We start from the raw sequence: 21,406 nt of genomic DNA, 5'->3' as shown, positions 1-21,406 counted from the left end.
TTCACCTCTCAAATCGATGATGAGAGCCTCTAGAAGGATTCCGCCCACTTTCGGAGTATTAGACTTTTACCCCAGTTTATTACTTTTCTCTTCTTCAAACAAAACTACGCAAATTGAACTAGCTAGTCCTGCCTCCCAATTAGAGGGGGAAATAAGGGAGGAACCTAGACCAAACAGGTGCATGACTACTATGTAGTAGGATAGGTACATAGGGGACCACATATTCTAGCAGCCCTGGGGGTGAGGGAAGAGGATATGGGAGATAGGACAAAAACAAAGGTGTAGGGAGGACAATTTGGTGATGGAAATCTCCTTTGATTTTATGTAAATATTTACCTAAAATAATATTGTCAACAATATGTAAGCCACTATGATCAAAATAAAAATTATATTAAAAAAAAGAAATGAGGATTGCAGTTAGGTCAGAGAAGGGACAACTATGAAAATGATAGTTGGAAATGATTCCTCTAGACAAGAACTGGGTGCTGAAAGAAGATAAAATGACATGCATGACACCCATCCAGTAACAATATTGCAAACCACCATGTCTAAAAGGAAAAAAGGAAGAGAGAAAGAGAAGAAGAGGCAGGTAGGGGAGAGTGGCAGAGGGTAGGGAAATTGGAGATATTGGTTTCAAGAAATGTGCACTGGTGAAAGATATTGTACATTGTATGACTGACTCAATCATGAACAACTTTATATCTTTATCTCATGGATACTCAATTAAAGAAGTTATTTACAAAAAAAAGAATGTAATCACATCCATAATTCTTGTATTATATTTAATTTTGTCAACATGGCCGTTATTCACAGAGCACTATACACTATACTATACCTAAAATATTTAATGATAATTTTGAGATATATAAATCAAATGTTGTTCAGTTTTACATGGACTAAAAACCTCCCTGAATAAAACAAACCTAGATAAAAAGATAAGAAGCTTTTCTTTTCCCAACTTTAAATTATACTGTAATGCTATAATAATTAAAACATAGGGTACTGGAATAAAGACAAAATTTTGGACCAGTGTAATAAAATTGAGAGCCTACATACATACACTCAAATATATGGTGTTGGACAAAGAAATAAGAATATGAAGTGGAGCAAGGATAGCCTCTTAAGTAACACTGCAATGAATATAGGTGTGAGGAAGGTATTTTTGTATTGCATTTTTGTGTTCCTAGGATATATTCCTAGGAGTGGTATAGCTGGATCATATGGGAGCTCAATTTCCAGATTTTGGAGGAATCTCCATATTGCTTTCCATAAAGGCTGAACTAGATGGCATTCTCAATAGCAGTGAATAAACGTTCCTTTCTTTCCACATCTCCGCCATCACTGCTTGCTCTCATTCTTTGTGATATGTGCCAATCTCAGTGGCGTGAGATGGTACCTCATAGTTATTTTGATTTGCATCTCCCTGATGATTAGTAATGTGGAGCATTTTTTCATGTACCTTTTGGCCATTTGTATTTCTTCTTTGACAAGGTGTCTGTTAATTTCTTCTCCCCATTTTTCCATGGGATGGTACCCCTTCATTAACAATAGTGTAAACCACAAGTCAAAAACAATAGATGGATAGATAGATAGATAGATAGATAGATAGATAGATAGATAGATAGATAGATAGATAGAAGGAAAATGCTTGCCCCAGAGGCAAGGAAATGTGCACTGTACTGCAAATCAAAGTGTCTAAAAGGAAAGAAAAAGGAAGAGAAACAAAAGGATAGAGAGATGGAAGGAAAATGTATGTCCCAGAGACAGGAAGGAGAAAGGACATTGGGGAGGGTGAGAGGGAAAATGAGAAAATAGGTGTAGGAAATGTGCACTGGTGAAGTTTGTTGTATACTGTATGACTGCAACTCAACTATAAATAACTTTATCTGTGAAAAAATAAAAACCCAACTGTATTATGAAAAAGAAAATTTATATGAGATGTTTGAGAACCATTTCAATAAAGGAAGACAAAACAAAACAAAAGATAGCCTCTTAAACAAATGATGCTAGGAAAACTGGTCATACACATGTGAAAAGGTGAATTCTGACCGCTTTCTCACCATATACACAAAAGTAAATTCAAAGTAAATCAAAGGTCTTCATTATCATATCTCAATCTATAAATCAGATTGAGAAAGCATAGGTAAACCCTGCATGACAAAGGATCTAGATGGATCTTCAATGACTCAGTACTATTGGCCAAGCAAAAAAGAAGCAAAAAATAAACAAGTGTGACTACATGAAATCAAGAGGCTTCTAAACCACAAAGGAAATAGGAACAAAATTAAGAGGACATCAAACAAACTGTGTGAAAATATTGAGTGGAAGGGGTCCTTGGGACATTGGTGGAAGGAAGTGGATTCTGGTGGCACATGTGATATTAGAACAATACATGCATGGAACTGTCATTAACTGTATTGTGAATCATGTTACCTCAAGATAAGTGGACTAAATAAAAATAAATTAGCACAATATAATTCTTTATAGTTTGAAGATAGAGACATTAAGGTATACATTGTATTCTCTAATTATCTAATATAGATCTTTAAAAGTACATAACTATAAAATTATTCATTTTAAATTAAAATTAAATTAAAACTGAATAAAGGGAATAATACTTAAACAAAATTTACTGCTTATATTGTATGGTTATAACATTCTTTCAAATAGCCAAATTTTCTAACAGATTTTTATTCACATTCATTTATTCATTTGAATCAGCTATTACCTTATAAAAAGAAATTTCTTTATAACATTTAAAAGAAATTTACCAAAATGTTAATGTATCTTGTTATGGGAAAAGGGCTATATGCAGTTTTTATATATAGTTTTGTATCTTCATATAAAACTGTTTATATTTTATCATATCTTTCAAAATATAGATGAATGTAGTTGGTAGCTAAAATTCACAGATAGTATTTCCCAGAAAGAGTATGAAGACTATGGATAAAGACTCTAGGTGGGAACAGTAATATTTAAATAGTGAAAAGGTAAAGAGAATACAGAAATGCAGAAGGGATCACAGGAGAGAATCTGGACATGAATGTTAAAGGAAGAGTTTCAAATGGTAGCACTTGCCTAATATGTCAGAGATGCAGAAAAGTTAATCAGCTACAGTTATTTACAGAATAATTAATGTGTTTATTTACACAAGTTCAAATTTATTTATTATTTATTTTGTTGTTTGTTTATTTATGGTTAATTGATTATTTGCAATTGTTTACCTGGTAAATAATTTGGTAAATAAGATTGGTAATACCATGCTCTATGTGAGAAAATGGGTATTCCTCAAGGATGAAGACTAAAATTTATATGGAATTTTTGGTATTTAGGAGTCACTGGGATCACTGAGAGGATAACTTCCATAGAGTGCAGGGGAAAATAACCAGATCACTAAATAAAGGTGGATGCTACAACCTTGTGGTCTGGTGTGATATCACAGAAGTTAGGGCCTGTTGGCTAGGGCATAAATAAAGCAGATATTTACTGGAACCTATCTGTGGACTATTTCCTTGCTGTTATCCTGAAGCTGCTGCCCCTACAGCTGGGGGAGGTGGATACGCGTAGTCCTGGACTGGAGGAGAAAGGCCTCCATCACCATCCACTACCATCCAAGTCCATCCAAAGGGCTTTAATGCAACAGTTGGCACCCAGACTTTGACTTGAATCCTGGACCCAAGAGAACAGTGATCATGGTGAGATTTCTGTTTTCAGTTTGATTTTGGCTCTTTTCAGCTGCAGTGAGCCCAAAACTTTGGGCCACCACATAGAGTCATTTTCAAAGATGGCCGAGACCCCTTCTGGGGGCAGAAGGGCCAGTGAAACATGGGTGGTGAAAACTTGGATCACCCCTATCCGAGGCCCAGGACTGAGACTTCGTTGCAAAAAATCCTTTTTCCCAAAACCTCAGCCTTCTCAGAGACTGATGGAAGGCTTTTATTGGAAAAGAAGGAGAAAAAAGTCTGTATTAAAAGCGGACTGATTTTCTGTTCATGACTTTTAGCCTGAACTTGGATTTTGACTTTAGAAATTTCAGACTTTGGACACAGATGACTCTAAGTTGCTTTAGCTCCCAGGAGGAGGCTGCAGTGACAGAGAGCTTCAGCAGCGGCTGCAGCGGCAGTGAGCATCACTGTCTCTGAGAAGCAGCACCAGAGCAGAGAGCTAACAGGCCGCAACTGAGAAGCCCCCCACCAGGTGAATGCGGCCTAGAAGGCTCCAACCCAGACCCGTCTGCGGGGCCTGGGAACTCCATGGAAGTAAAGCCACATGGGAGAAGCCCAGCGTCTGGACAAATGGTTTTAGGTGAAGGGATAAAATGGGAAGCCCACAGATTTTACACATCTGGACAAGTTGGTGATGGGATAAAAGTCCACAGTGTATTCACGTTTGAACAATTAGGTGGTGGTACCAAAAAAAGGTCGGGGGAGGTAACAATAAAGCCCAACTGAAAAGTTTTATTTAAAACCGCCTGCATCTAACTTTGCTTCATGTGTATCTCTTAATCTAAGTCATTTTCTTGCTGATTTAAATGTACTTTGTAGTTTTCTATAGTTAATGCTTTCAAGTACATAATGTTTTATTGTTTTAATGTCGTAGCCTGTTTTCAAAATGTATGTTCTGTATAAATAATCTTGTGATTGTGTGTAGGGAAAGATTAAATAGGAACATGAAAGTTTCAGGACAGTGCTTGGGTAAATAAGCATTAAGAAAATTTTAAGTTATAGGTGTATTTTGCAGAAAAGTTATGTTTATGGAAAAGGCTGATATGTTAATTTTCACTTTAAATTTTGTTGCTATGGGAATATTACCCCCCTTTGGCTAAAGGTGGAGTCAGGAATACAAATGCTTACTATCCTTCTTTATATTCAGGGAAGGGGAAATTGTTACTCCCCCCCCCCATTCTTCCTATGTAACCTTACCTACAAGAAAGACCTGCCCTTTTCTGGGTGGGGTCTTTAGTAGGTAACAAAAAGGTTTGGCCTAAGGGGCAAGGGGGATTTGCATGGATGGAGGATGGAGAAGGAAACAGGAGGAGATGGCTAAGGGACAAGGTACAATGCAGGGTTGAATAGGAATCCAGCGTAAAAGGTTATGAGAGAAGCCACACATGTTGGCTAGGACATGAATAAAGCTTATATTTCCTGGAACCTGTCTGTAGATGATTTCTTGCTGCTATCCTGAAGCTGCTGCCCCCACACGTGGTCCTGGGCTGGAGAAGAAAGGCCTCCATCACCATCCCTCACCATCCAAGCCCATCCAAAGGGCTTTAATGCAACAGGGCCTTTGCTTTGCATGCAGCCAACACACGTTTGATCTGAGCCACCCCATATGGTCCCCCAAGCCTGCTAGGATTGATTTCTGAGCACAGAGCCAAGAGTAACCCCTGAGTGTGGCCACACATTGCCCCCCCAAATAGACAAAAATATCCCCCCAAAAAGCAGTTTGACATACTGTAGAAGATGGAGATGGATAGACAAGAGATCATTCATGTTAAAGGCATCTTTCTTCCCTTATATACTTCTTTAATATTTTCAAGTTTAAACTCTGAGTCCATACAAATCTTGTGGTACTTCTTATAAAAATAAAATAATTGCCTTATTATTTTCCTTTCCACTTTATTTAAGTTGGGATTTTAAAAATACTTTTAGTGGTATGGATTTATAATGCAGCAGGGATATTATTTAGTGAAAATAAGCAAATAGATTAGAAAGTGAATTATGGTAACTTCAGAGACTATGTTATGCCTACATAGTCTAAATGATTAAATGATTTTTGAATGCATTAATATTTCCATTTATAATTTCTCCCTTCCCACATCCAGAGTAACTGTGAGTAAACCTAGAAAGAATATGCTTTGGGGGTCACACCTGGCAGCACTCAGGAGTTACTCCTGGTTCTACACTCAGAAATCGCTCCTGGCAGGCTCAGGGGACCATATGGGATGCTGGGATTCGAGCCACCATCCTTCTGCATGCAAGGCAAATGCCCTACCTCCATGCTATCTCTCCAGCCCCTAGAAAGAATATTTTTAACACTTACAAATAAGAGTTGCTAACCAAAAGTTTCTCATTTTTTAAGGAATCATTTTCTAATCCTCCTTTTCAAAGCTTTATTCTAGGAGCAGAGAAGATGGGGTTTTTTTGTTTGTTTTGTTTTTATTTTGTTTTGGCAGGAGAGTAGGGTGGGTTAAGGGTTAGTTGGGACCCATCCAATTCTACTCAAGAGTTACTCCTGGCTTTGTGCTCAAGGATCACTCCTGCCAGGACTCAGGGTGAAGCATGATCCTGGAGATTTAATCAGGTTGGCTCCATGCAAGATAAGTGTTTCACCTACTATATCATCTCTCTGTTCCAGATAGCGTTTTAAAAAAAACAAATCCAGGGTCAGAGAGTTGAATGAGCTTGAGTGCATGCTTTGGCAAGAGCAATCTTTGAGACCAAGTCTGGAGTAACCCTTGAACACCACTGGTTTTGGTACCAAAACAAAACACAAATATAAAACAATTCATCATAAAAATAAATGTCTATTAAAGTATGCTTACTCTGAAAGTTATGTCATCAGTATTCTTTTAACTTGTGTGTTTGCTTATTTATAGATCTTGATGAATATACTGTATATAAAATAATCAGCAAGGTTAGATTGTATCTTAAGTTGTTATGATATTTGATTTCTTTGTCAGTTTAGAACCATCAGAAAAAATGTTCTGGGTGTTAAGTAATGTGAAATTAGTTATCTATATTGAGCAATGGGGGGGGGCAAACTTTTGATGATAATTAGCAAGACACTTAAGAAAGGTAAGAAAACGTACAGAGAAGTAGAAAAGTGGTTACCATAATTTAAATTTATTTTCACAGTTCTCCAGAGATGTTTCCCTGATTTCTCTAATGACAATGGGACTTTAACAGTAGGAAATAAAACTAGGTTTCAAGATGGAAATGGAACTCAAAGGAATGCTTTAGAATTAAGGACAGCTGCAAAGTATGTATGTTTACCTTCCCATTTTCAGTTTTGATGCATCCCATTATTATACTTAAGTGGACATTCTATTACATTAAAAGTTAGAGGAAGATTGTAAACAATGACTGAATTGAAGAGGTTGAGCAAAACTGGTACTACTCAATACTCCCCCCCCCAATCCCCTATAAATTATGAAATCATTACTACAAAATTTGGGACTGTGGTTCTTTTGAGGGGAAGAAGGAGGTATTATCATAGAAACACCTAAGGCAGAAGGGATAATGATGTAGTCACATAAATGTGTTTGATAATTCATCAAAATGTACACTGATACTTCGTACTCTTTTCTGTGTGTGCTCCATAAGCTGAGTTAAAGATGATGTTAAAACTCTTGGCTTTGTAAGTTAGAAGCTGATCTTATCATTTAAATGTCTTTCCTTTTGTTTGTTGTTTTTTGGCTTTTGCTGATCTTTACTCTTTTTTTCCATTTAATTTTATTTCTTATAGTGAAGCTGCACTATTGAGGGCACATAGCATGCACTAAGAAAGGATCTACTGGCTATTTTGAAAGTCATGTCTTCCTCTGCATAGCTATAGTCAGCTTTTCTAGTTTTACTGAAGTGACATCTCATGGATTGTAGCTAGGAAAAATCATTACTGATAAATGCTTCTAATGTTTTAAATAGCAAAATGCAAATGTCTTTTTTTAATAGCATTTCTATTTAGAAGTAGTCAAAATGATTTGATCTTTTTCTTCTTTGAATTCAGTCACATCAATAAAATCCTTAATTCAAGAGACATTGCAGTTAAAATATTTGAAGATTTTGCAGTAATTTGGCATTGGATTCTCATGTAAGTGAAAATTTGTGTTTCATCTCCATCTCAATTCTGATTTTATCTTTGTAAAATTTTTTTCAAATTCTCTTTATATTGGTGAATAAACTTCAATAAGTTATCAGTCCTTTCCATTATTTTTTTCAGATAGGGTGAGGATAGAGCAAAGATATTTAGAAATATACTCAGATTCATAGAAAGCTAAAGTAATATGTTTTAATTTTACTCCTTATATTTAAAATAAGAGTATTTTAATAAATATGTACTTCAAGACACAGGATAGCACTATATAGCACATTTGCTTCTCATCACATGTTCCCATGGATAAAATGTTATTTAATTGGTTCTTTTTTTCTATTTTTTGGTGGGAGTATGACTTAGACCTAACTCTGCTTAGGGATCACTCCTGGACTCCGAAGATGATATAGAATCAAATCCTGATTGGCTGCATACAAGCAAGCACCTAACCCACTGTACTATCTCTCTGGCCCACACTGGTTCTATTTTCTTATCTGTCCTACCTTTGACAATCAAGGGATCATTAACATTTTTAACACCTCTCTTCTACATAAAGAATGCTATCCTCATTATGAAAGTTCATAGTCAGGGGGCCTGAGGGATAGCACAGCAGTGGGGTGTTTGCCTTGCACCTGGCTGACCCAGGACAGACCTAGGATTTTTTTTTTTATTAATTAGGTGAGTTTTTTATTATATCTTTATTTAAACACCTTGATTACAAATATGATTGTAGTTGGGTTTCAGTCATGTAAAGAACATTCCCCTTCACCAGTGCAACATTCCCATCACCAATGTCCCAAATCTCCCTCCTTCCCATCCCACCCCACCTGTACTCTCTAGACAGGCTTTCTATTCCCCTCATTCATTCACATTGTTATGATAGTTCTCACTGTAGTTATTTCTCTAACTGCACTCACCATTCTTTGTGGTGAGCTTCATGTCGTGAGCTGGACCTTCCAGCCCTCCTCTCTTTTGTCTCTGAAATTACTGCAAAAATGTCTTTTATTTTTCTTAAAACCCATAAATGAGTGAGACTATTCTATGTCTGTCTCTCTCCCTCTGACTTATTTCACTCAGCATAATAGATTCCATTTACATCCATGTATAGGAAAATTTCATGACTTCATCCCTCCTGACCGCTGCATAATATTCCATTGTGTATATGTACCACAGTTTTTAGCCTCATCTGTTGAAGGGCATCTTGGTTGTTTCCAGAGTCTGGCTATTGTAAATAGTGCTGAAATGAATATAGGTGTGAGGAAAGGTTTTTGTATTGTATTTTTGTGTTCCTAGGGTATATCCCTAGGAGTGATATGGGAGCTCAATTTCCCGTTTTTGGAGGAATCTCCATATCGATTTTCATAAAGATTAGACTAGATGACATTCCTACCAGCAGTAAAGGTATCTTTAAGGAGGAAACAGCACTCTACAAAAAAAGTGGATGCAGAGATAAACAGATAGGAATATATTAAGCTGAGAAGATTCTGCACCTCAAAAGAAATAGTGCACAGGATCCAAGAGCCACCCACTGAGTGGGAGAAATTGTTCACCCAATACCCATCAGATAAGGGGCTTATATTCAAAATATAAAAGGCACTGACAGAACTTTACAAGGGAAAACATCTAATCTCATCAAAAAATGGGGAGAAGAATTGAACAGACACTTTGCCAAAGAAGAAATACAAATGGCCAAAAGGAACATGAAAAAAAAAAAGTTCCACATCAATTGGCCAAAAGGAACATGAAAAAAAAAAAGTTCCACATCAATAATCATCAGGGAGATGCAAATCAAAACAACTATGTGGTACAGATTTGGCTACAGATTTGGCGCACATCACTGTAGAATCAAATAATTAACAATGGAGCTGGATGGAGGTGGATGGCATCCCAGGCCACGTAGCTCCGCAACCCCCATCCAGCCGGCGGGTCCCAGGCCCAGGTGAACGGCGGAATCAGACTCATCCAGAGACAGGCATCAGGAAATATCAGCTTTACTCATCCCTAACCACCACATGTGTGGTTTCTATCATAACCTTTCAAGCACAGCCATTCTTTGCTAGCCCTGCCTCTTAACTCCTTTCAGCCATCTTCCCTTTGGGCTCCATGCTGGTCAAAGACCAGAACGCCAAGACCCAAAAGCCCGAGAGCCCAGCAGAGCAGCCAGCAGCCCTAATCCCCTAGCTCAAAGGTTTATCTACCTATTCCAAGACCCCGCCCAGGAATGGGCGGGGTCTTGCAGGTAAGGTCACACCTAATATCTGGTTCCCAAGACCCCTCCCAGAAATGGGTGGGTCTCAGGTAGCTACACCTAAATCCAGGGTCTCAGATAGGTACACCTACACATCACAAAGAATGAGAACAAGCAGTGCTGGTGGGCATGTGGAGAGAAAGACCTAGGTTTGATATCCGGCATCCTGTATGGTCCTGGGAGCCAGGTGCAATTTCTGAGTACATTGCAAAGAGTAACTCCTGAGTGTCACCAGGTGTGGCCAGTCTCCCCCCCAATAAATAGAAATGAAAATTTACTGTTTTCAGTCATTTTGGGTGGCTTAAAATGTATTCAAATAGAGGAGACTTTAAAATTTTACTCATAAAATTTGCATCCTTAGAAAAGTAAGGGAAAATAATACAGTCACCTTACTGGGGTGGGTAAATGTGATATATCAGATACCCTAAAAGCATATATAATGCTTAGGGATCAAAGAATAATGTAAAACTTTTTTCAGTTACTTAAAATGCCCTTTTTAAACTAGCCCAATTCAGTTTCCAAGATTCATTTCCACCCAATTTTCAATTGACTCTATATTATTTTAGTTTGTTTTGGGTCACATCTAGTAGTGTTTGGGATTTACTTCTGATTCTGTTTCTGGATTATTCTTGGAAAGGCACAGCAGAACATATATGGTGCTGAGATCAAACTTAGGTCAGCTGCATGTAAAGCACACAGCCTAACTGCTATACTATCTCTCTGACCCTATAGCACGTGTCTTTTAAATTTCCATGTTCTTGTGCACTGTGTTGTCTTTCACAGACAACAGACAACACAGAAACTCCCTATTTTTCTTTCCTTCTCTCTGTCTCTTCCTTCCCTCCCACCTTCCTTCCTTCCCTTCCTTCCTCCCTTTCTTCCTTCTTCCTTTCTCCCTTCCCTCCTTCCTTCATTCCCTCCTTCCTTCCTCCCTACCTCTGTCTCTTCCTTCCCTCCCTCCCTCCTTCTTCCCTTCCCTTCTTTCATTTCCTCCTTCCTTCATTCCCTCCTTCCTCCCTTCCCTCCTTCCTACCTCCCTCCTTCCTTCCCTCCCTTTCCTCCCTCCCTCTTTTCTTCCTTCGCTCCATCCTTACTTCCCTCCCTCTCTCCCTCCTTTCCTTTCTTCCTCCTTCCTCCCCTCCCTCCTTCCTTTCTTCCCTACTTTCTCCTTCCCTCCTTCCTTTTTCCCCTCCCTTCTTCCTTCCTTCTCTCCTTCCCTCTTTCCTTCCCTCCTTCTTTCCCCCTCCTTCCTTCCCTCCTTTTTTCTCCCCTTCCCTCCATCTCTCCTTCCCTCCTTCCCCCTCCTTTTCTCCTTCCTTCCCTCCTTTTTATTATAGATCTATTTTATTTTATATTTCTTTCTAATGGGCTCTTTCAATTTTGATGCAAATAGCAAATTTTGTCTCATTTATAGCTGAATAGTATTCCATTGTGTAAATTCATCTCATTCTGCAAAATCATTTTTCTAGTGATTCATGAATTCTTTCTTGATTTCCCGAGGCATAATTAATTTGACTCCTTCTGGGTACCATGTCACCACTATATATGCCCATTTCTCTATTCTCACACAGATGACTGTCTTTGTTAGATCACCCATCATTTTATTTTTTATTTACCTGACTTGTTCTCTCTGATATACTGTCAACTGTTTACTATGGTAACTATGTTTAGTTCACCTTGATTTTCTGATTTCCTGGTTATGGTTTTTTGAATGTAGAAGCTGCATTAAAATATAAAATGAGGGGCCAGAGCAGTGGAACAGGGGTAGGGTGTTTGCCTTGCATGCATCTGACCTAGCACGGACCACAGTTAGATCTCCCTGCGTCCCATACGATTCCCTGAGCCAGGAATGATTTCTGACTCCAGAGCCAGGAGTAACCCCTGAATGTCACCAGGTGTGGTCCAAAAACCAAAAGAAAGGGTGGGGGACAACAAAACAAAAATATATAGAATGAGAATCAAGGAAACAATATAAGTATGTTAATTATTAGGAAATTAAAACATTTTTATATGTAAGGTTTTTTGTTTGTTTGGTTTATGATGAGGATTTTCTTAAAGTCAAAGTTGTATAGGACACTTTGCAGCCAGAGAGCATGCACTATTGAAATTGTGAGACTTAGCTTCAATCACTTGTACTATATGCCCCTTCTACCATTGTCTATTCTGGCATTGGTGGTCTTCAAGCTGGTCCATAGGCACTGCTTAGCAAGCCCCCCAAATTTGCATTTACATAAAATTCTAGTGCCTATTTTATATCTACAAAACTAGATCCCTTTGGAGATTTTTACTCAGACTTGCTCTTTATCTTAAAGTATTCTAATTCTTTTCAGTACATAGCTAAAATGGTAGGCTATGTTTAGCCATAATTAAGCTGGTCTCCTTTGTTGCCAAACCCATATGTTTCTAGGTTATTTCCATATTTATTTCTGACTTTTTAGTTTTTTACTCTGAATTAAAAATGTACAATATATGCATATATATAAATTTTATATTATTATGGATTCTCTGGACCACCTTATTCCCAATATATACATGAAAACTTACTTCACCCCATATTACTCATACAAAACACACATATTTCCTTTAAAATAAACTCTACTAACTTAATAGAGAGCCAAAAACTAATATATTAGTACTAGTTCTAGTTAAACTCAATGCAGAAATTTAAAACATAAAGAATAAATAGCCATATTTATTATTGTAGTATCTACCATTTTATAATCTTCAATATGGACTATGCCAAAAAATAATATTTCAGGGGTCAGAGAGAGAGAGAGAGAGAGAGCGAGAGAGAGAGAGAGTTCAGGATGCAGAGCTCTTCTTTGCTTGTGTCCCACTTGGTCTCAATCTTTAGCATGCCATATAGTTCACTAAGTGATCCCTGAGCACAGCACCAGCAGAAATAATTGAGCATAGCCTTGGGTATAGCCTAAAAATCTTAAAATCTTGTAAAAATGTTTCAACCATGTATCATGTAAAGCATTAAAGTATTTGTTACTTGAAAAGAGAATGGCTTCTGATCTGAAAAGTATATACTATGATCTAAGAAGATAATTTGATATTTTACCATATAGGTACCTTACATACTTTATAATATGTCATTTGCCTGGTGATAGTAGTTAAGATTTTATTTATCATTAGAAAACAATACAATGAACAAATGTACAAGGTTCTACATATTGCTATATGTATAATATTGCAGATAGGATGAGAGGTAAAAGTTCTTTAATCAGTCAAATTTCTATATTATTTTGTACTCTTTGATGAGATTATCTAGAAATTCAACATAAATTTAGCCTACTTATAGGAGGAAAGGCAAGAAGTATTTTTCATAAATAAAACTTTTGGACAATATTAAGACAGACGAAAAAGGAACTCTTATTCACTGCTAGTGGGAATACCATCTAGTCCAATCTTTATGGAAAGTGATATGGAGATTCCTACAAAAACTGGAAATTGAGCTCCTATACAATCCAGCTATACCACTCCTAGGGATATAACCTCAGAACACAAAAATGCAATACAAAAATTCACTCCTCACACCTATATTCATTGCAGTGCTATTTACAATAGCCAGACTCTGGAAACAACCAAGATGCCCTTCGACAGATGAATGGTTAAAGAAATTGGTACATATACACAAAATGGAATATTATGTAACCATCAGGAGAGAGATGAAGTCATGAAATTTTCCTATACATGAATGTACATGGAATCTATTATGCTGAGTGAAATAAGCCAGAGGGAGAAATATAGACACAGAATAGTCTCACTCACCTATCGGTTTTAAGAAAAATAAAAAACATTCTTGCAATAATTCTCAGAGACAAAAGAGAGGAGGGCTGGAAGGTCCAGCTCATGACATGAAGCTCACCACAGAGTGATGAGTGCAGTTAGAGAAATAACTACAGTGAGAACTATCATAACAAAGTGAATGAATGGGGGAAGTAGAAAACCTGTCTAGATTACAGGCAGGGGTAGGATGGGGAGGAGGGAGATTTGAGGACATTGGTGATGGGAATGTTGCACTGGTGAAGGGGGTGTTCTTTACATGACTGAAACCCAATTACAATCATATTTTAATCAAGGTGTTAAATCTTTATTATTATTATTATTAATAATAATAATAATAATAAAAAGACAGACAAAAATAGTGACCATTGGTCACTTCAAAAATTTACATGACCTAATAGATATAAAAGCCTTCTCATTATTCTGAACATTGACCCAGAGATTACTGGAGACCTAAAATAGATATCTTATAAAGTCATGTGTCACAAACTGACAAGAGGTAATAAGATCATAGCAATAAAAATACACAATTATGGAGTTAGGGACTTTTTCAATTAGCTGATTTTTCTGGTACATCTTAGTAAGATTATTCCTTCTTCCAGATAGTGTCCAGTATTTCTCAAAGTGGAGAATACTTTCTTCTGGAATAATCTAGGAACTCAGTAGTACTTCTTATATTATTGGGGGTATCACCTTATGTTTGGTGGCTTAAAGATGGTAGAACCTCTGAGTAACACAGTGATTTCTGTAAAGAAGACAGTAGGACTAATAAGTTTTGAAACTATAATGGTTCTAGTTTTATTGCAAAATACTCTTAGTAGTCTTCAAGTAAAACTGTACAAATGCGGTGTATTTTACAAGGACTCACTCAGTACATAGGTTTGAAGAGGAAAAAAATCAACACTGAAACTGTTACAGATAGGCCAAGATTATCTGTTAAAAAATGGCTTTTATTTCACCAATATTGCATGCTGGTTTCCAGTTCACCTCTGTATCCATATGTGTGTGATTTATTTGTAAAGACTTTGATCTTCTTTCTTATGCAAGTCTTAATTGAAATCATTTACATATTTTAATGCTCTGTTGCTATAGCTCGATGTAAAATTAGAGTATAAAAATTATTTGAATACAACTGCCTTAATGTTTTTATTATGCTGTGTTTAGCACACTTGACCTCTCTATTTGTTATGTGTTTTTTTTTCCCTCAGTGGCTTTATTATTGCCTTTATCCTCAGTTGGTTGTTTGTGATACTTCTAAGGTACACAGCAGGATTTCTGTTCTGGTTCTTCATTTTGGGTGTGATTGGAGTTTTAAGTTATGGTAAGTATCACCTTTTTTATAACTACAAAATATCAAAGTAATCATTTTGGTTGCTATTGTCAATAATTACAAAGTATTTTACTTATAGTATGTTTATGTTTTCCAAAAGTGTTAACCAGAGCATTTTGCTTAATCATGCATAGATAAAATTGAAGTATTTTCTTCTTTATTTTGGGGGAAAGCACATTTTTATATTCTTTTTTATCCTACCAGCTTTTGGCCTCACACTTTACTGGTAGTAAAGAGGTAAAAAAAATACTTCTGGTTCAATGAAACACATGTTAGACAACTTATTTTATAGCCTTTTTATCTGATCAAAGAGAAGTCTGCATAGTTACAAAGTTGTGATCCACCATTCTCTCGATTTATTACACTTAATCCATCTATTTTCCTCCATAGTGAAGCATTCCCCTCTGACAGGTATCCTGAAATATACTCATTGGTTGGAAATTACTGTATTACAGTTTTGAATTATTAAAAGTTGTTTAAAAGCAGACAAATGCTTTGTATCTTAACCATATATTTATATATAAACACTAATCATTTAAACCAACTTAAATCATACCCAAAGAATAATATAGCACATATGGTAGCATTATTTCTGCTTTTAATAAGCATATAACCCAATACTTTACTGAGAGGCTTTGTTTGATTGTTTGGGCTTTTGTTTATGTTTTCAGGGCCCACATCCAGTGATGTTCTAGGGTCCTAACTATGTACTCAGAAATTATTCCTGACAGTGCTTGGATTCTGGGGTTCAAACCTGGGTCAAGCCCTGAAAAGTTTCTTTTTAAAGGAATAATTCCTGGGGTGAGTGGTATAGCTCAATATCCTAGTGTGCATACTTGGCATATGGGGAGACTTAGATTCAGTCCCATAACCTCAGAGTCACTCAAGCATTAAGGCAGGAAAAATAGTTGAAAACAACTGGCCAAGCTCCCTTTCACACACCAAAAAAATAAGAAAAGTAAAATAATTATTTGCCTTATATTATTTGTATTGACAGTACAATTTTATTATAGTATATACTAAAATATAATTTCTTTTTTATCAATAAAATAAGTGCTTCACAGATATCAATATAGGAATTTAATTAGATCTTTGGTCTACTAATTAGTCTGAGCTCTAATTCTAGTTCTGTTATGTATAATTGGGTAACTCTGGACACTTTTTATTTGAAAAAACTTTGTACTAAGGCACTGTGATTTGTGAAATTATCCATGACTGAGTTTCAGTCATATACCAATTCCATTACCAGTGTCTACTTTTCCCACCAATGTCCCAAATGTTCTTTCTACCTCCCAGCCTGTCTCTTTGATAAACTCCCTCCCAATTTTAGGTTCTTTCTTATATGTTATTGTTACTGTGCGGTTTTATGCTTAATATATCCCAGCATCATACCTTTCATCCACGTCCACACCCACCAGTGTTGCTGTTAAATACTTGTTTTAAAGATTAGAAAATGCAGTTTTAAAAAATCAGTACAGTAGTATCACTATTGTACAAGTTTATGAGGATTAAATGATACAGTTGAAAATATAACTCTTATAATACCTCTTAATGTGTTAAGCATTCAATATGTGTTTACTTATATTATTAATTCTATTCATGTTTTCAGTGAGTTTCTAGATTCATGTTTATTTGGATTTTCTTTACCTTTTCTTATTGGAGGACTTGGGTCTATCTTATTGAGGATCATAAAAATTTCTGACCTGATTATGAACTCCCATGAATCTTTTATAGATAAAATATGAATTTAATTTTTGTTATAATATAGGAAATATAGTAATGGTTCTGTTTAATTTTTATTATTTGTGTACAAAATTACTGCACAAACAAGGTGAGATGATCCTGAAACACAGTCTGAAAGTTCTCTGTTTATAAGTCCATCTGTTTCTGTTTGGAGCTCAAAATATATTCTTCTACACTTGGCCATTTTAAGTTTGAGCATGTGATTCAGTTGTTCTTTCATTGCCATCAAAAAGGAAAGGGTAGATTTTGAATTGAACCATGAGACCAGGCAAGTGTGTCGCTGGGAGAAAGAAAAAGAAATAACTGTTGACAGTAGCAGCAGGCTGTGGGTAGTACATGGGCTAAAAAGCACCACTCTGAATTTAACTGAGGTCTATGAGCCCAAAATAAAGTATGACCAGGAAGAGAAACAGAACTGTTAACCATCAGCATTAGGAGTGACTGTGGGCTTTGGGCAGTGTTTGGACTAAAAGGGAACCATTTTGAACTGAATAGAAGTGAGTGAGTTCATGCAAGATCATGCCACTCTGTTTTACTCTGTGGCCACATATTTAGTCAAGGAGTCCAAGCACTACACATAAAAACAGCACCATACTGTTTTCTCATAGAGATCCAAAGATCTCTTTAGGAAATATTAAAGATGTTTAAAGAACTCAAAGAAATCATGATGGGTATCCCATAAGACTTATATCAAGAGGATATAAGAGTAGAAATGAGAAAATTTCAAACAAAATATCAGTACTTAAAATCATGGTAGGTGAAATGAAAACCTCACTGGAAAGCCTCACCAGCAGAGTAACATCTTTTGAGGACAGAATCAGCTGGAACATGAACTGAAAAACAACTCCATTCAGCAGAAGAAATTGGGAAATAATCTTGAAAAAAAAAAAGAACAAATATGTAAAATATCCTTAAAAAAAGTGAACAGAAAACAACATTTGGGATAAATTTAACAGGAACAACATGAGAATCATTGAAGATTTAAGAGATACAGGAAGAAAAACTCTTTAAAGAAGGAAGAGTCAAAGATATCATTAATGGGACGTTGCCAGAGCTGAAGAATGCATGTACCCACATCCTAAATGCCCAAAGAGTACCGGCTAAAGGGTGATTCAAATAAAAGCACATCAAGTCACATCCTAGTCACAATGATGAAAATCATAGAGATAGAATACCTAAAGAAGCAAGATCAAAAAGAGAAATTATATACAAAAGAGCAAAGTTAGGATTTACACCAGATTTATCACAAGCAACATCCAGGCCCCAAGGCAGTGGTGCGATAAAGTTAAACAACTCAATGAAATGAATACTTTACAAAGAATACTTCATACAACTAGATGTTAATTTAGGGTTGAAGGAAGGATAAATCACTGCACAGATAAACAATAGTTCATAAAGTTTACAGAATCAAAACTAACATTAGAATAATAACTGAAGGGTTTACTTTAAGGTAAGGCTGACTACACAAACACAACAAACTCCTATAAAAGTTGACACAACAGTCCATGAAAATAATCTCTCTCAATGTCAATGAACTAAGTGCACCAATTAGAAAGAGTGGCAAAAAGGATCAGAAAATTGAATCCAGCATTATTCTGCCTGCAAAATATACATCTGAATAGTCAGTATACACAAACTCAAAGTGAAAGGTTGAAGGACAATCTTTCAAACAGACAACTCCCTAAAAACCGGTGATGGCCATATTAGTAACAGATGACACAAAACTTAGGCTTAAAAAACTTTAGGCTTAAAAAGGTATAAGACAGAGATGAAATTTCTTAATAATCAAGGTATGTTTATATCAGGTAGAAATCACACCTAAACATATGTACCCAAGAATGGGCTTGCAGAATATTTAAAGCAACTAATAAACTTGAAGAAAGGCATCAATAGCATCACAATAATAGTGGGGAAACTTCAACATCACCCTGTTACCACTTGAAAGATAAAACAAGATAAACATAAATGTAAGATAAACATAAAACAACAACATGTAGTGACTTTGAAGGAAGAAATATGAGAATGGCATATATATATACATATATATATATACACACACACACACATACATCCTTTATCAATGCATATGGAACATTCTCCAAGATAGAACATAGTCTGGACCATAAAACATACCTTAATAAAATCAAGATGATAGAAATTGCATCATCTTTCTTCTCAGATCATGGTGCACCATATAGAAATGAATTACAAACAAACACATAAAAGAAGTTATTTAAAGTCTTGAACTTAAACAGCTCACTTCTGAACAACCAATGGGTCAGAGATGAAATCAAAGAAGAAAATAAAATATTCTTGGGAAAAATGAGAATGAAGACACTATATTATTATATTATTAGAATTTATGGAAAATAGCAAAGCGGTATTAAGAGAAAAATTAAGAAGAATACTTTGTAAGCATTCATCAGGAGAAAGGGCCTGCATAAATAACTTAATGTCATAGCTTAAAATATCAGAAAATGAGAAACAAAATGAACCAAAATTTGGCAGGCAGAAGGAAATAATAAAACTTAGAGCCGTGAGGACATTTCTTTTTTTTTTTTTTGGTTTTTGGGCCACACCCGTTTGATGCTCAGGGGTTACTCCTGGCTATGCACTCAGAAGTCGCTCCTGGCTTGGGGGGACCATATGGGACGCCGGGGGATCGAACCACGGTCCATCCTACGCTAGCGCTTGCAAGGCAGACACCTTACCTGTAGCGCCACCTTCCCGGCCCCAGAGGACATTTCTTGATATGTGACTAATGAGAGCCATTTTTCAGACTCCACAAGACCATGTAGCAGGCTGAAGCTGTACTCTAGATTTTATCCCTCACACCCCCCCCCCCCGACTATTTCAAAAGACTTAAAGGGAGATACATATTTCCTTCAAATATTTATTTAGATGTATTTCCTTAATAGGTATAATTCTTATTGTCTATCTTCTTATGTAGTGGCAGTTTTCCCCATTCCTTTTTTTTTTGGATCTACCGTATTTTTTCCTCTATAAGATTCACCTAACCATCAGATGCACATAGTTTTTAGACAAGGAAAACAAGAAAAAATATACTATAAAATAAAATCAAGAAATTTTCTTATGCATGAGTAGATATGGAGAGTATTATGCTAAGTGATATGCATCAGAGGGAAAGGGATAAAAAATAATCTCACTCATTTGTGGGATATAAGAAAAATAAAAGATAGTGTGTTAATAATACTTAGAGTCAATAGAGATATGAAGATCAGGCAGAACAGCCCATGGTAGGAAGCTTGCCACATAGAATAATGACAATGACATTTGGAACTGATCACTCTGGGCAATGGTGTACTAAAATATTTAATAAACTATAACATAATAATCTAATTGCTCAAAGTATGTGGTATGTCTGTACAGTAAAGGGAGTAACACTGTGGATGTCAAGTGGTTAATATATGCTCTCCTCTTCTGCACTCAGTCTTCAGCTCCAGGTGGCATTTGCTCTATAAGATGCACAGACATTTCCCCAGTCTTTTTTGGTGGAAAGTGAACCTTATGGTATACAAAATATGGTATTTAGTAGTAAGTTCTAGTAGAATCAGGATATTGGGTTTGTTTGGTTTGTTATGTTTACCCCATATGCACCAGCAGTGTCATGTGACATTGTTCTTTTTTGCATAGGCACATTAGAATGTGGAAACAAGTTCTTACCTAATAATAATAGGAACATAAAAATTTTATATTGTAGTGGGGCCTTCCACCCTGAACACTTGTCATAATGACTAGGCTTAGGCTCCAGAAAATTAGACATTGGCCATTCACCCCTATACCTTGGATCTCGTCTATGGTTTTTTACACCCACACCAGGAATCAGTCTTCTACCAGGGTCAGCTCTAATGCTGCCCTGGCATCAGCTTGCTCCAGAATGGGTTCATATGACACCCTGACGACTTGGTAACAGCAACAACTTGCTTTCAGAGCAGGGCTCTCTGCATTGCCACATAATGGTGGCACCCCGATTTTGTCATAGGATCTATACAAGAAAAACCAAGATCCCTAATTACAGAAACCTCACCACAACAAGTGTGATTGTGAAGAACTTTTATTGGGACCACAGAAAAGGCCCTCTGCATTTCTATGTTCATCACAGTACTGTTTACAATAGCATCTGAAAACAATAGCTAGCATCAGAAAACAACCGAGGCCCAAGAACAGATAAGTGGCTAAAGAAACTTTGGAACAACTACACAATGGAATACTACAAAACTGTTCGAAAAAGTGAAGCCAAGAAATTTTCTTATGCCTGGATGGATATGGGCTGTATATAAGTGACATGCATCAGAGGAAGAGGGATAGCTATAGCATAATCTCATTTGTGGTACATAAGAAAAATAAAATATAGTATGTTAATAATAACTAGAATTAATAAAGAGATGAGGGTCAGGAGACCACTCCATGGTAGAAAGCTTGCCACATAGAATGGTGACAGTGACAGCTAAAATTGATCA

The 21,406-nt window shown here is 36.3% G+C and overlaps 1 protein-coding gene across 1 annotated transcript in view; it reads left to right on the top strand.

Annotated features, from left to right (window-relative positions):
• SLC44A5 (solute carrier family 44 member 5) overlaps positions 1-21,406 on the top strand; it is a 407,523-nt gene that overhangs the window by 357,284 nt on the left and 28,833 nt on the right. The window contains 3 exon segments of the mRNA XM_049772158.1: positions 6,858-6,981; positions 7,729-7,812; positions 15,061-15,173. Coding sequence (XP_049628115.1) covers positions 6,858-6,981; positions 7,729-7,812; positions 15,061-15,173 — 321 coding nt within the window.

This window comes from Suncus etruscus, chromosome 4 (genome assembly GCF_024139225.1).
Source record: "Suncus etruscus isolate mSunEtr1 chromosome 4, mSunEtr1.pri.cur, whole genome shotgun sequence".
Lineage (NCBI taxonomy): Eukaryota > Metazoa > Chordata > Mammalia > Eulipotyphla > Soricidae > Suncus > Suncus etruscus.
Note: the sequence above shows the minus strand (reverse complement) of the source record. Positions and strands in the feature narration are given on the sequence as shown.